Here is a 14,226-nt window from a genome sequence, read left to right as displayed (position 1 = left end):
AGCTGGTTACTTATTCATTTACAAATATTTATAGGTCTACTGTGTGCCAAGACCAGGGACCCAGTGGGACCAGAGTCCTGCTGAGAAGTCTGTGGTTCAATTTTTTTTAATTTTTATTTTTGGCCAGTCCTGGGGCTTGGACTCAGGGCCTGAGCACTGTCCCTGGCTTCTTTTTTTTGCTCAAGGCTAGCACTCTGCCACTTGAGCCACAGCGCCACTTCTGGCCGTTTTTTCTGTATATGTGGTGCTGGGGAATTGAACCCAGGGCCTCATGTATATGAGACAAGCACTCTTGCCACTAGGCCATACCCCCAGCCCCCTGCTGAGAAGTCTGGTGAGGACAAACAGCAGTTGTAATACACTAACATGATGGGGAGGTTAAAGAGGGCTGTGGAAGACCCAAGCTGAAGAGGAAGGACAGCCCAAGCCCCTTCTATCACATCACTGTCCTCATTCTGGAGAGATCCTCACCTTCTCTGAGTCCAGTCCAGTGAGCTGGTCATGAGAGCGCTGTGTGAAGACGATGGTGAAGACAGCATGGGAACGGCTGCTGGTCTCATTCATGTTGGTAGCAGCCACAGTCCTGGTGGAAAAAGGAGCAGTCACAGTCCTGCCCCTCACCTTCCCAGCCCTGCCTCCTTCCCTTCTACTATGTCAGCTGGTCTTACCGAGCCTTATTTCCACAGTCCATGAGGTCAGCAATGTCTGCATATGAGGTCACAGCCAGCTTAGACAGGTCCTGCACATAAGGGCCCAGGATGGGGTGCTCCCGGACCCGGAGAGAACCCCGACTCTTAGGGTTCAAAAGGTCTCGTACCCGCTCACAATAGATTTCCATATAGCTCACCTGAATGAAGGAAGCAAATAAAGTGACAAAGACAATGGTGGCACTGCCAGCACACCTCACCTAACTCCACCACAAGGACCCAGGTAACTGCAGAGCATGCATACCAGGCTTGGTGCTAAGCCCCTGACTGTGATGTCTCACAGATCCTCCCACCAACCTAGAGGGTGGGTCTGAATCATTAGCATCTAGATGTACACATTCGGGAGCTTCAGCCTGAAATCACTGCCCAAAGTCACACATAGTCACAGGCAGAGCCCAAAACTAGATGTTAGACTGACTCCCAAGACTGCCTTCAGTCTTTTTTTTGGCCAGTCCTAGGGTTTGAACTCTGGGCCTGAGCACTGTCCCTGAGCTTCTTTTTGCTCAAAGCTAGCACTTTACCACTTGAGCCACAGCACCATTTCCAGTTTTGTTTTTTGGTTTTTTTTTTGGCCAGTCCTAGGCCGTGAACTCAGGGCCTGAGCACCGTCCCTGGCTTCTTTTTTGCTCAAGGCTAGCACTCTGCCACTTGAGCCACAGCGCCACTTCTGGCTATTTTCTGTATATGTGGTGCTGAGGAATCGAACCCAGGGCCTCATGTATACGAGGCAAGCACTCTTGCCACTAGGCCATATTCCCAGCCCACATTTCCAGTTTTTTCTGTTTACGTAATATTGAGGAATCGAACCCAGGGCTTCATGCATGCTAGACACTCTACCACTGAGCCACATTCCCAGCTTTGTCTTCAGTCTTGATCATTCTAGCTTCTGCCCAGAGACACAGGGCTCCTTCCCTGTGCTCCACCAAGACCACAGCTTACCTCCACAGAAAACGAGAGCTGGGCACTCTGGTTCTCATTAACACGAGAGAAGAGGTCCTCGCAAAGCTAGAGGGGGACATAGAAAAGCTCCTTTTTAGGACACCCTTGTAGGGCCAGGCCCTGTCCCAGGTTTAATCCTTTCCATAGCCTGAGAGAAATGTCACAAGCCAGAAGTTCTGCTCCCCAGGATGCTGCTTGGCCTGGGAAAATTATGGACAACTCAGTTTTCCAAACTAGATCTGTCTATAGCTAATACCTTACCTGTGATACAGAAGTCCATAGGGAAATTATACTCACAATAACTACAAAACAAAGAAAAACAGTAGTATGTGGTAAAACTAGGGTCTACAAAAAGTGTTCTCTGATACCAAAGCTGTGAGTCTTTTCATGGAGCTTCACTGTCTCTGGTGGAAATAATGCTTCCTTCTCCAAGAATGCACACCAGGTTTCAATCCCTACATTCCACCATATCCCTAATCACTAACAACCTCAGCCAAGTCCCTACTCATAATCATTAGAGCCCTGTCCTTCCTCCTCTGTGGAGCAACTCAACTGAAGATGGTCCTCTCCTGACTACCAACCAAGTCCCCAGCATGTACCTGAGGCACAATGCCCTGCTGCCCTGGCTCCTGCCGCCCCATCATGGTGTAGGACTTCCCAGCTCCCGTCTGTCCATAGGCAAAGATGCAGACATTGTAGCCTTCAAAGGCATGAAGCAGCATCTCTTCCCCAATGTCTCGATACACCTGCTGCTGAGATGCAAACTGCGGGTCCTCCGCCTAGGCAAACCAGGAACAGAAAAGAACAGCAAGAGCTCTGGATGATCTTGTTCTTTGTTTCTATAGTGCAAGAGTCCTGCTCCATCATCGATGATTACCCAAAGGACCTGTGTGTTTCATACCCTCCACTGTCATTATCAACCTAATCACCTTGAGGATCATATCCAGCCCTTGCTGGTCCTAATTATCCCGAGTCTCTTCCCTTTCTTTCTCAGTCACAATCACAACCTAATGGTACTATCTACCCCGCCCAGGCATTCTCATCTTCACAATCCAATCCCAACCAATCTCCTGGAGGTTCTATTTCCAAGAATTACTCCCTTCTCTGGCACCTAAATCCTCTGTCTACCATAACCTAACCTACTACTCCCAGCCCAACAAACTCACCGAAGTGTGTGACCAATAGGAATAGTCGAAAGTGAAGCTTTTGGGGGCATCCTTGTTCTGTTTGGGATTAATGATGGCTGAGGGGACAGGAGAGGGTAAAGGAGGGAAAGTCAAGGTCAGGTATTCCCAACCTCTGCCCACTCCCCTACAAGCCCCTGGGATCCAGCTACCCATCTCTGTCCTAGCTCATTCTCTCCCCCCTTTCAGTATGCCCCACCCCCTCTAGCACCAAGCTAATTTTGGCTTCCTAGGACCCGCCCCCACTGAGCTGCTTCCCTGGATTGGGCAATGGAGGGCTGACAGCCAACATTCCCCCTCCCAGGGACAGGAACATGGAAAGGCCAGCCTGCCCTACCCCCACCCTTACAACTAGCACCTGCTCTGGGCCTAGCATAACCCTCCTCCTGGTTCAGCCCAACAGGACTGGCCTTCCCCACTTGTGCCCAGCCAGGCCCCTGGGACACACTCACAGGTGGTGTTGCCCTGCATGCTGACCACACACTTGGCATCCTGGCTGGTTTCACGGGCATTGAAGGGCCGAACCCTCACTGCCACTTTCACAGAGGCACCAGCCATAGTTCCAGACACTCCTGCCCTCCTCAACTAAAGGACAGAAAAAGAGAGGTGGTCAGAGGCACTGGCAGGACAGAGACAATGCCTCCCAGTTTCTCCTTGAAACTGTCGCTCCATTCCCCTGCCCAGCCAGCTACCCAGCCCTTCAAGGACTAAATTCCTGTTCCCCAGCCTTCCTCCCAAATGTCACTGTCTTAAAGGGCTTCCAAAACTATTCCTGCCCCTCTTCCCAGCCCTATCCCAGCTCACAGTGACCTGAGCCATCACTCAGTTACCTGGCGTCCTGGCTCCAGACCAAGGGGGCTGTATCAGTTCTGGCTGCCACCGGCCCTTGAAGGGGAAGCCCCATCCTACACTTGGGGCCTGGCCACACAGCAGGGTCTGTAGGGGAAACCCTGGTGGAGGGAAAGGGGAGAGAGGGAGTGGTTAGGAAGCACCTGTGTCCCCAGAGACCTGCCTGGAGTTCTGTATTTAGAAGGTAAGGGGTGGGGGAACGTTAGGAAAGGTAAAGATAACTGTCCCTCTGAACACAATGTGAATCCAAGGGCAAGGATAGTGATATTTTTATTCCTTGTTATCCACAAATGTACGGGACATTCAGATGGGAAGGGAGAAAAAGGGAGAGGGAAGCTGGATAGAGGACAATTCAGAGAAAGATATACATGGGCAGGCATGAGGGTGGTGAGAGGGTGGAAAGGAGGGACAGAAAGTCACAGACACCAAGAAATTGAGAAAAATAAGACAAAAAGACAAGATTGAGGTCATGCTGTGAAGGAAGGAATGGGAGAAGGAAAAAGAAAGACAAGGAGGGTGTCAATACTCAGAAATGATGAAAGAGCAGGATGGGGTGTTCTGAGTCCAAAGGGAAAAGAGATGAAAAAAGAGAAAATCCCAAATATAAACCTAACCTATAATTCCTCAATAGGATAAGCAAAGGAGAAATAGAACCCTCTTCCCACCTACAACCCACACAAGCTCCACTACTTGTGGGGCAGGGAGGACTAATGGCAAAGTTCAAGGGCTGGGACTGGGATCCACAGGGCCGATCTTGTGGGCCCCAAGCCCCTTGCCCAGCCCCCAGTACTTCCTCCTCAGGATCTAGGACAATGAACAGGGGAGGGTGGGGTCATCCTGTATACCAAACCCCAGAGCTCCGCTGCTCTGAAGGACCTGGAATACCTGTGTCTCAATGGGGAGGCATGAATGAGAAGGGAAGGGAAAGGAAGCAAGCTGGTCCCACCCCCAAGCCTGGGGCTAATACTATGGCGTCCACTGCCCAGGGGAAGGTGCCAGGCTGGAGCCCAGGAATGTGGGTAATCGGGTACCCACACCCAGGAAGGAGACTCTGGGCTGCCCACACCCAGAGACGGCAGGAGGAGGACTATGGAAAAGGTCCAGGGATGCCAGGCCCCAAAGGACCTCCAACCTCGGTCATACCAGCCTTCTTCCTAAACAGAACACGGGAGGGGAAAAGGGGGTTGGTCTGTCCCGGGACAGGAAGGGAGTAGCCAAAATCAGAGACTGGTTCAGGAAGAACAGCAATGACCCCCATTAGACCCTGGCGAAGGGAGAGGCCACTGGCGGGAAGAGAAGGGCAATGGTGATAGTTCTGCAGCTAATAAAATGGGAAATAGGGTGGCACGGCTAGGGGACAGTGGGGGAAGGCAATGGGGACGAGGTGCAAGGGTCTGCCCGTGCGGCTTTAAGGGCACAGAAGGTAGCAGGGAGGAACCCCAGGCTGGGTGGGGACGACTGACCCGAGAGGGGGCCTTGGGTCACCTGCACCTTGCCCACCCAGCACCTTTCCCCACAGCACCCCCCCCCCCCCGCCTGTCCGGGCGCCATGAGGACCGGTCTCCAGGTCCAGCCGGCCGACGGCTGCCCGGGGCCTGGCACCGCTCTGCGCCTCCGCGGGACAAACAGCACTTGCTCCCGTCTCCGGACCCGGCCGGCGGGACCCCGGCTCCGCGCCCCGCCGCCCGCGCATTCCTCAGCTCCCCACCCCACCCCCCCCGCCCCGTCCGCCCTCTCCTTCCCGGCTCTCACCTCGCAGCGGCGGGGCTCCCGGAGCAGCTCGGCGGGGCGCACACTTTGTGGGGAGCGCGTGAGACCGGAGCGGAGCCGGTCCCGGGACCGGCTCGGGGCTGCCCCCGCCCCCTCGCCGGGTCCCCGGGCGGCGGGTGGCCGTGAAGCGCCCCGGGGGCGGCAGCAGTAGCGGGGCCAGCGGCCGGCGCCCGCCCGGGCAGCGCGAGCTGGGGCGGGAGCGCGGGGCGGGGGACCGGCGTGAGGGCGTGGGCGCGCGCGGACGGGCGTGAGGGGGAGCGGGGGCGCGCGCGGACGGGCGTGAGGGCGGCGGGGACGCGCGCGCGGACGGGCGTGAGGGCGGCGGGGACGCGCGCGCGGACGGGCGTGAGGGCGGCGGGGACGCGCGCGCGGACGGGCGTGAGGGCGGCGGGGACGCGCGGCCCCGGGAAGGATCCCGAAGCTACCCTGGCTACCCGTGTTAAAGGGGCAATGCACTCAGACTGTGGGCCCACCGGACCGGGAGCTGGGGATTAAGTTGTGGACATTGGAAGGCAAGCAGGACGCCGGGACTTCGGAGGGTCCAGGCGCTAAAGAAGCCCACTCGAGTAGTGACAAGCCCAGGAGGGAGGTCTGGCGTCGGGCCCGCGCACGTCGTCGCTGTCGGGGTCGCGCTCCGGGGGCGGGGCCACCGGTCGGGGTCTGGAAGGCCCCGCCCCCCGGCGAGCGGCCAGTCGGCTCCTCCCTCCGCCTGGGTCGCCTCCTAGCTGATTCTTCCCGCCCTGCCAGTCGTTCTAGAATTCGCCAAGCTTCTGCCCCAGGTGCCCGGAGAAAATGTTGGGGACCGAGCCGACGGGCCGGCACTCGGTACCTTCCCGGTCCTCAAGGTCCACAGTGCCTGGCGCCCCGGCCGCCACCTCAGGCCCGGATGCTACCACAGGCCAGGCCGTAACTGCCCTTCTTCTGCGTGACGACCGCTCCAGAGCCAGCGGGGGTGGGGTTGGGGGGGTAGCCCCGAACCCTCCACTGTCCCCTACCAAGCACGGCCCATCACCTCGGGGCCGCAGGGACTCCCGTGGGTCCGTAGTTACGTCCTCAGCTTGGCCGCTCCCGCAGGTCTGCCAGGGCCCAGTCCACCTGCCAAGGGTCTTGTACCGGCTTCAGGCTCGAGTCACCCCCTCAGGGCTGGCCCTGGGCTCCAGTCTACCCCAGCCCCAGCCTGCCCCGTAGGTCTTCATCAACCCACTCGGGCCTCAATTGCCACCAAGACCTTGGCTGCCCCTTTGTCTGCTATTGAGCATCCTATCTGGTTTCCTGAAGCCTTAGCCCAGGAGACCTCAGCCACCGCTTAGGCCCAACTGTGTAAGGTGTAAATCCCCTTAAACTCCCAACTCCCTGAGCCCTACTGAGTCGCTCTAGCTCAAGACATCCAATTTAGACTTCACTTGACACTTTCAGCCCAACTTCATCCCTACCAGCCCAACTTCCTCTCTCCATTTCTTACCCCTGTAACATTCCATAACTAGCCCATGCCTTGGATAACCTCAAAGTTTGTTGAACTCAGATTTTCCATTTGCTTTTTTGTCCTTTGTGCAGCAGCTTATTATGTACTCACTTATCTAGTATTTGTTGCTTTTTGTGTGTGTCTTTGGAGGGTGGGTGGGGAGGAGGGAGGCTTATCCTGGGAATAAAACCCAGAGAGGTGTACATGCTAGGCACGTTCTCTACTACTCAGCTATATACCACTCCAGCCTTTAATCTAGTATTTAAGGAGGGCAAGTTTATTTAGAAGCAGAAAGAAGCAAGGAAGAGAGAGAGAGAGAGAGAGAGAGAGAGAGAGAGAGAGAGAGAGAGAGAGAGAGAGAAGAGATATTAGTGAGAGCAGAGGGTGAATTCCCAGTCCTCCTTTTTATTTATTTGTTTGTTTATTTAGTATCAGGCTTGAACTCAAGGGCCTACACTCTCACTTGGCTTTTTTACTCAAGGATGGTTGCTCTACCACTTGAACAAAACCTCCACTTCCAGCTCTTACAGTGTTAGAGACAAATCTCATAGACTTTCCTGCCCAGATTGACTTTGGACCCAATCCTCATATCTTAGCCTCTGGAGTAGCTAGGATTATAGGTTTGAGCCACCACCAAACTCATTTTTATTTTTCTTTTGTTGAGATAGTGTCTCAGTGTGTAGCCCAGGCTGGCCTTGTACGTGTGCTTCTCCTGCCTTTGTCTCCTGACAGCTGGAATTGGGGGGGGGGTGCACACACATGTGCGTGCACACTTGGGCACTGTCCTTGAGCTCTTCAGATCAAGGCTAGCACTCTACCACTTGATCCACAGTCCCACTTCCGGTTTTCTGGTGGTTAATTGGAGATAAGAGTCTTATAGAGTTTCTTTCCCACACTGAGTTTGAACTATGATCCTCAGATCTCAGACTCCTGAATAGCTAGGATTACAGGTGTAAGCCACTGGTACCTGGCAGTGACTGGCTTTATATACTGTTTTTTGTTGTTGTTGTTTGTTTTTTTGTTTTGTTTTTGTCATGGGGCTTGAACTCAGGACCTAGGCACTGTCCCTGAGCTCTTCTGCTCAAGGCTAGTACTCTACCACTTTGAACCAAAGCACCACTTCCAGTTTCCTGGTGGTTAATTGGAGTAAGAGCCTCATGGACTTTCCTGCCTGGGCTGGTTTAGAATCACACTCCTCAGATCTCAGTTTCCTGAGTAGCTAGGATTACAGGCTTGAGCAACCAGTACCTGGCTTATCCAGTGTTTGGGTTTTTGTTGTTGTTGTTGTTGTTGTTTGCAAGTTCTGAGGCTTGAACTCAGGGCCTGAGCACTGTCCCTGGCTTCCTTTTGCTCAAGGCTAGCACTCTACCACTTGAGCCACAGTGCCACTTCTGGCTGTTTTCTATATATGTGGTGCTGAGGAATTGAACCTAGGGCTTCATGTATATGAGGCAAGCACTCTTGCCACTAGGCCATATTCCCAGCCCCCACTAGTAAATCTCTTAAGATAATTATTAGTCTTCTTTCTATTTCAGGATCCACCTATTCTCTTTCCCAGTCCCTATATCTGTTTCTGGTCTCATCCATCTCTATAGCCATTGCATGAATGAATAACTCATTTTCCATTATCTTCCCAGCACCAAGGAGGACATTTAGTCCAGCTACCCAATCCAGTCCAGTCATGCAGGTACAAGAAGATGGAGACAACCTCATGCCTTTTGCAAAGTGAGTCCTCTTTACTGGGTAGAGAGGATGAGATGGAAGGAATATTGTATGCTTGGATTCTTCCTCAAGCTGAGTAGGAAATAAGAAACAGGAAGCTCAACATCTAAACTCTAGAGGTTGATACTTCATCAGTTCATACAACAAATAGCTTTTGAATCTGGATGTGATGGCTCATACCTGTAATCCCAGCTGAGATCAGAAAGATCTCACTTCAAGGCCAGCCCAGGCAAAAAGTTCCCAAGACTTCATCTTAACAATAGAAAACAGCAAGGTCAGGTATTGGTGGTTCATGTCTGTAATCCTGGTACTTACTAGGCTGAGATCTGAGGATCAAGGTTCTAAGCCAGTGCAGGAAGGAAAGTCTGACTTTGTATGTATGTGCCGTATGTCCCAGGCCTAGGGCTTCACTTCAGAGCCTGGGTGCTGCTCCAGAGCCCTTTTTTTTTTTTTTTTTTTTTTTTGCCAGTCCTGGGCCTTGGACTCAGGGCCTGAGCACTGTCCCTGGCTTCCTTTTGCTCAAGGCTAGCACTCTGCCACTTGAGCCACAGCGCCACTTCTGGCCATTTTCTGTATATGTGGGGCTGGGGAATCGAACCCAGGGCCTCATTTATATGAGGCAAGCTCTCATGCCACTAGGCCATATTCCCAGCCCTCCAAAGCCATTTTTTGCTCAAGGCTAGCACTCTAACACTTGAGCCACAACTCTACTTTGGTTTTTTAGTGTTTAATTAGAGATGAGAGTCTTTCCTGAGTGGTTCTACCAATTGGGCCACAGCTCCACCTCTAACTTTTTAGTGGTTAATTGAAAATAAAAGTCTCATGGACATTTCTTGCATGGGCGAATCCTGATCCTCAGATCTCAGCATTCTGAGTAGCCCGGATTACAGGAATGAGCCACTGGTGCCTAGCACATGATCACATTTTAAAAAACTACTCTCAATGATCTATGCAGAACAGACTGTGGAGGACAGGAGATGAGAACAGAAACGGGGAAAGGGAAAGGTGGAGATCATTATTACAATAGACCAGGAAAAAGATTACCCATAATATAATGGTAGGACTGGAAATGGTGAAAAGTGATCATATTTTGGGTATTTTTCAGATATAGAACTAGCAACACTCAATGATGTAAAAGTTGAAAATAAGACATATGAGATTTTTGTTGCCAGTAGCTGAGTATTTGAAATGCCTTTCATCTAAATGAGAAAGGCTGAAAAGATGTTGGGTGGAGTTTAAGGAGGAATCAGAGCTGCAAATAGAGATTTAAGTGTATCAGTGTACTGACGATATTTAAAGTCATAGAGGTGGGTGGGATCATCTAAATAAAGAGAGATAGAGATGGGAGAAATAAAGGGTTCCTGCAATTCTACTTAAGAACTCAAGAAGGCAGGTGTCATTCAATCTGGCAGCTTTGGAAGTAGTCAGACCCTATCTACAAGGACAGTAATTCTTTTGAGATAAGAGAAACAAGGGCTGAGAAACAAGAGCTAGGACTGGCCAATAAAAAGACTGGGAATATGGCCTAGTGGCAAGAGTGCTTGTATCATATACATGAAGCCCTGGGTCCGATTCCCCAGTACCACATATATAGAAAACGGCCAGAAGTGGCGCTGTGGCTCAAGTGGCAGAGTGCTAACCTTGAGAGAAAAAAAAAAAAAAAAGCTGGCACTATACTACTAGAGCCACACCCCCACTTCTAGCTTTTGTGGCTAACTGAAGGTAAATGTCTTCTGGCCTTTTCTGCAGAGGGCTAGCTTTGAACCTTGATCTGAGGATCTCCGCCTCCTGAGTAGAATTTTAGGCATGAGACGCCAACGCCTGGCTGGTCTTTTTCTTCTTGGTTTTTTTTTTTTTGTACTGGTCCTGGGGCTTGAGCTCAGAGTCTAGGCACTGTTCCCTAAGCTTCTCAAATCTACTGCTCTACCACTTGAGCCACAACTCTACTTCTGGCTTTTGGGTGGTTAATTGGGGATAAGTCTCACTCAACCTCCCTGCTTGGGCTGGCTTTAATCTGCTCGTCAGATCCCAGCCCCCTGAGTAGCTAGGATTACAGGCATAAGCCACCAGCACCCAGCACAAAAGTCTGTTTAACAACTCTGCTTTCCAAGCATGTTCTCTGGCTATGACATATAGAAGTTTGAGATGCAGTGAAATCTAAGGCTCTGACAAAAACTGATACCGTATTTTATCTCATCTCCAATCTCCACTCAAATCAGAGGTTTTACCACCTTCCTCATCTTAAGTGGACAGGGAAAAGTTAGGACCCTGAATCTTAGTGGTGAGTAGATGATGTCACACAAGAATATAGTTGTGAGCCTACTATGTTGTTATCTTAGATGTTCCAAAGTGGTCAGCCGATCTACACCCCTAGGCCTGCCTTCCCAGAGCCTCAAACCAATGGTCCAGCATTATGGTGATGTCTTTTGGGAGAACCTTAGCCAAAGGTCTAGGTGAGTAATGGAGAAAATTAGGAATAACTGGAGGCAGAGAAGGTAAGACTATACTTTTTCTTTGTGTGTGTGTGTGTGTGTGTGTACAAATGCTCCAGTAGTAGGGCTGAAACTCAGCTCACACTCTTAGCAGTAAGCTACACTTGAGTCATGCCATTAGTCCCCGGCTTTTGTTGGCTAATTAGAGATAGTCTCTCCAATTTATCTGCCTAGGCTGGCTTCAAATTTCAGATCTCAGCCCGCTGTGTAGCTAGGATTATAGGCACGAGTCACTGACAACTAGCTTGAACCTGTACAGTTTTTAACTACCATAAACCCTTATGGCAGTAGCCCTATTCTGGAAATAACTCTTTACTGGTTGATGGACATTGTCATTCGAAAGGCCAGACAAGTAGTAAGAGAGGTCACCAGAGAAGAACCTGACTGCAATCCCATTTTATACTTCACAGCTCCAACTGGATGGAGGAACAGTACATTCCACCCAAGTTGGTATGATGAGTTCTGCCCTTCTATACTTCTTTGTTGAAATTGTATCTACTGTTTTCCTGGCCCCAGCTGTCCTTATTTCTCTTTCCCTCTGGTATTTCCTAACCAGTGCACTGACCAGGCCCTCTCTTATGTGAATTTAGCATCACAGTTTCCAGAACACACTGGGCTTCCCACTACCTACCCCTGACTCCTGAGTCCTGTCCCAGCTCCCCCAAGAAACCCTGTAGCTCCCTTTTCTCATTTTCTGGCACAGAGAACCACTGGTTGCTCCCAGCCTGGCCTATACTCTCCTGAGGGGCTACCTCCTCCTGAGATGCTTTGCAGAAGAAAGAGAAGAAGGCTGCATTTGGAGAAAATAAATCAGGGACCTGGGGGCATCCCAGCCCGAGTAAGGGCTGTCACTTATCACCTGGAGGACCTGAGGAGGCGCCAGAGAACCATCAATGAGTAAGGGGGGCACGGCATCAGGGCTTGGGGAGCCAAACAGTTCGAAGGCAGGATGATTTTTACACAGTAAGGTTAAGAGCTTTGAGGGAATTGGATGTTGTTTGGGAAGTAGCCAGTGCTTGGTGCAATTGAAACATGAGTTTTATAATTCGGAAGAAGCAGGGAACAGAGAGGGAGAACAAGCCATTTGAACTGCAAGGAGTAGAAACTGGATTAATGAAGAGAGGAAAGAAAGTATATCACGGACTGGGACTGTGGCTTAGTGGTAGAGTGCTTGCCTAGCATGCACGAAGCCCTGGGTTCGATTCCTTGGCGCCACATAAACAGAAAAAGCTGAAAATGGTGCTTTGGCTCTAGTGATAAAGTGCTAGCCTTGAGCAAAAGGAAGCCAGGGACAGTGCCCAGGCCCTGAGTTCAAGCCCCAGGACTAGCCAAAAAAAAAAAAAAAGTATATCACAAAACTGGAAGTTAAGTGTCACCTCTGGCTAGACCACAAACACTTCTGTCTAGGGGGAGCAGAAAAATGGCACTGGTAAGTTGGAATTCAAGTGGCAACACTCTTAGGTCCCAGCAGGAATTACTTCAAAACAGAAGGGTAAAGAATGAGGAGGCAGTCTGACTTGCAGATAAGTAGTACTCTCCTAAAAATCTTTACAGGTTGAAGAAGGCTCAGTGGGGCAACTGCAGAGTTGCATCTGAGCCCCTGGCACTTGAGGCAGAAGGCTGTGGATTCCCTGCCACCACTGAAAACTGTGATCTGGAGGCGAAGAGGACAACCTTTCTACAGGAAGGCCATTTTGTTGATCCTGACAGGGCCCAGGTATGCTGGACAGGAATTGGTTGGGTAGTAGAAACCAATGTGGATCTTAAAAGAAATTTATTGTTATTATAGGTGATGTACAGAGGGGTTACCATTTCATAAGTCAGATAATGAGGACATTTCTTTTTGAACAGTGTCACCCCTTTCTTCACTCCCAGTTTTCCCCTTCTGTCCAGACTTGATGTGGATCTTTGGTCTTGTGTGCCAAAGAAGCCAAAAGTCAGGTTGGATAGATGTGAGAGAATCAAAAATAAAGTAGGGAAGCCAGATGGCAGTGGCTCATACCTGTAATCCTATCAGGAGACTGAGATCTGAGGATCACAGTTCAAAGCCAGGCCAGCCAGAAAAGTTCCTGAGATTCTTATCTCTAATAAACCACTAGAAAATTGGAAGTGGAGCTATGGCTCAAAGTGGTAGAGTGCTGGACTTGAGCACAAAAGGGACAGCGCCCAGGCTCTGAGTTGAAGGCCCATAACCAATTAAAAACTAAATCTAAATAAATAAAGTAGGAGATGGGTGCTGGTGGTTTATGTCTGTAGCCCTAATTACTCAGGAGACTGAAGTCTGAGGATCGTGGTTCAAAGTCAACACAAGCAGAAAAGTCCATGAAACTCTTATTTCCAATTAACCACTAACAGGTCAGAAGTGGAGGTGTGGATCAAGGGGTAGAGCACCAGCCTTGAGTGAAAATGCTAAGGGACAGTACAAATACCCTGGGTTTTCAAGCCCTAGATCTGGTACGCAAAATAACAATAATAATAATAATATAGGCAAGAACCAGAAATGTAAGAGCCTGGAAACCAGGAAATCAAGAAGAGAACTAATTTTTCCCCAATATTTCCTTCCTGTTTTTTTTTTTTTTCTTCCAATTTGTCTCATCTACAGCTGCTTTGGTCTCCCTGGACTCCTCTGGGCCAGCGGAGTTTCTGTGCCTCTGGGAGTCTGAGCTCTTTTTCCTGCAGCGCTGTTAGAGCCAGAAGGAACCCCATTTACAACCTCCTGGAAATGGAACCCGAGGAGTAGAGAGGAACCATCCAAACCCAAGAAGGTTGGGTTGCCTCATGGCCCATGACAAGTTCCATCACCAGCATCGCCCCGTTGCCCCCATCGAAACCACACGTCCACAGCTAGTCCCCCAGCCCGCTTTCCTCCGAGGCCCTTCTATTATTAAAGCACGCCAGTGCAGCCCTTCTGTGTGAGCCAGTGACGTGAAGGGCGGGGGAGGGAGGGCTCCGTTCGCCTTCTCAAGGACCAGCCGCAGTGAAGTGGGCAGGGTCCTCGGTCTGCAGTCTCGCCCCCGAGGCCCGAAGCGTTCAGCCCAGGTCCGGCGCTCCCCGCGAGACCCTCAGGCCCCATCCCACCCTCCTCCCGGGCCGACCAGCTT

At 51.0% G+C, this 14,226-nt stretch overlaps 2 protein-coding genes across 5 annotated transcripts in view; one reads left to right on the top strand and one right to left on the bottom strand.

Annotated features, from left to right (window-relative positions):
• The window catches only part of Kif1c (kinesin family member 1C), a 28,381-nt gene extending 22,745 nt beyond the window's left edge, over window positions 1–5,636 (bottom strand). The window contains exons 1-8 of the mRNA XM_048365827.1: window positions 5,432–5,636; window positions 3,661–3,780; window positions 3,283–3,415; window positions 2,813–2,889; window positions 2,246–2,425; window positions 1,647–1,712; window positions 669–847; window positions 472–583 (exon numbers count right to left, since the gene is read on the bottom strand). Coding sequence (XP_048221784.1) covers window positions 472–583; window positions 669–847; window positions 1,647–1,712; window positions 2,246–2,425; window positions 2,813–2,889; window positions 3,283–3,388 — 720 coding nt within the window. The 5' untranslated portion in view covers window positions 3,389–3,415; window positions 3,661–3,780; window positions 5,432–5,636. The remainder of the gene's footprint in view (window positions 1–471; window positions 584–668; window positions 848–1,646; window positions 1,713–2,245; window positions 2,426–2,812; window positions 2,890–3,282; window positions 3,416–3,660; window positions 3,781–5,431) is intronic.
• Window positions 4,229–14,199, top strand: Inca1 (inhibitor of CDK, cyclin A1 interacting protein 1). 4 transcript variants are annotated; one of them, XM_048365837.1, is made up of 7 exons: window positions 4,229–4,862; window positions 8,549–8,636; window positions 10,973–11,086; window positions 11,536–11,575; window positions 11,829–12,022; window positions 12,680–12,842; window positions 13,728–14,199. In XM_048365837.1, exons 2-7 carry the CDS (start codon window positions 8,593–8,595, stop codon window positions 13,863–13,865), a joined length of 693 nt encoding a protein of 230 aa, XP_048221794.1. In that variant the 5' UTR covers window positions 4,229–4,862; window positions 8,549–8,592; the 3' UTR covers window positions 13,866–14,199. The 4 variants fall into 4 exon arrangements, with proteins under 4 accessions (XP_048221794.1, XP_048221792.1, XP_048221795.1 ...); XM_048365835.1 differs by lacking the exon at window positions 4,229–4,862 and adding an exon at window positions 6,090–6,228; XM_048365836.1 differs by lacking the exon at window positions 4,229–4,862 and adding an exon at window positions 6,244–6,406.
• Window positions 14,200–14,226: the final 27 nt, after the last annotated feature.

The sequence above is a fragment of the Perognathus longimembris genome, chromosome 17 (assembly GCF_023159225.1).
Source record: "Perognathus longimembris pacificus isolate PPM17 chromosome 17, ASM2315922v1, whole genome shotgun sequence".
Classification (NCBI taxonomy): domain Eukaryota; kingdom Metazoa; phylum Chordata; class Mammalia; order Rodentia; family Heteromyidae; genus Perognathus; species Perognathus longimembris.
This window is presented reverse-complemented; position numbering and strand designations above follow the sequence as displayed.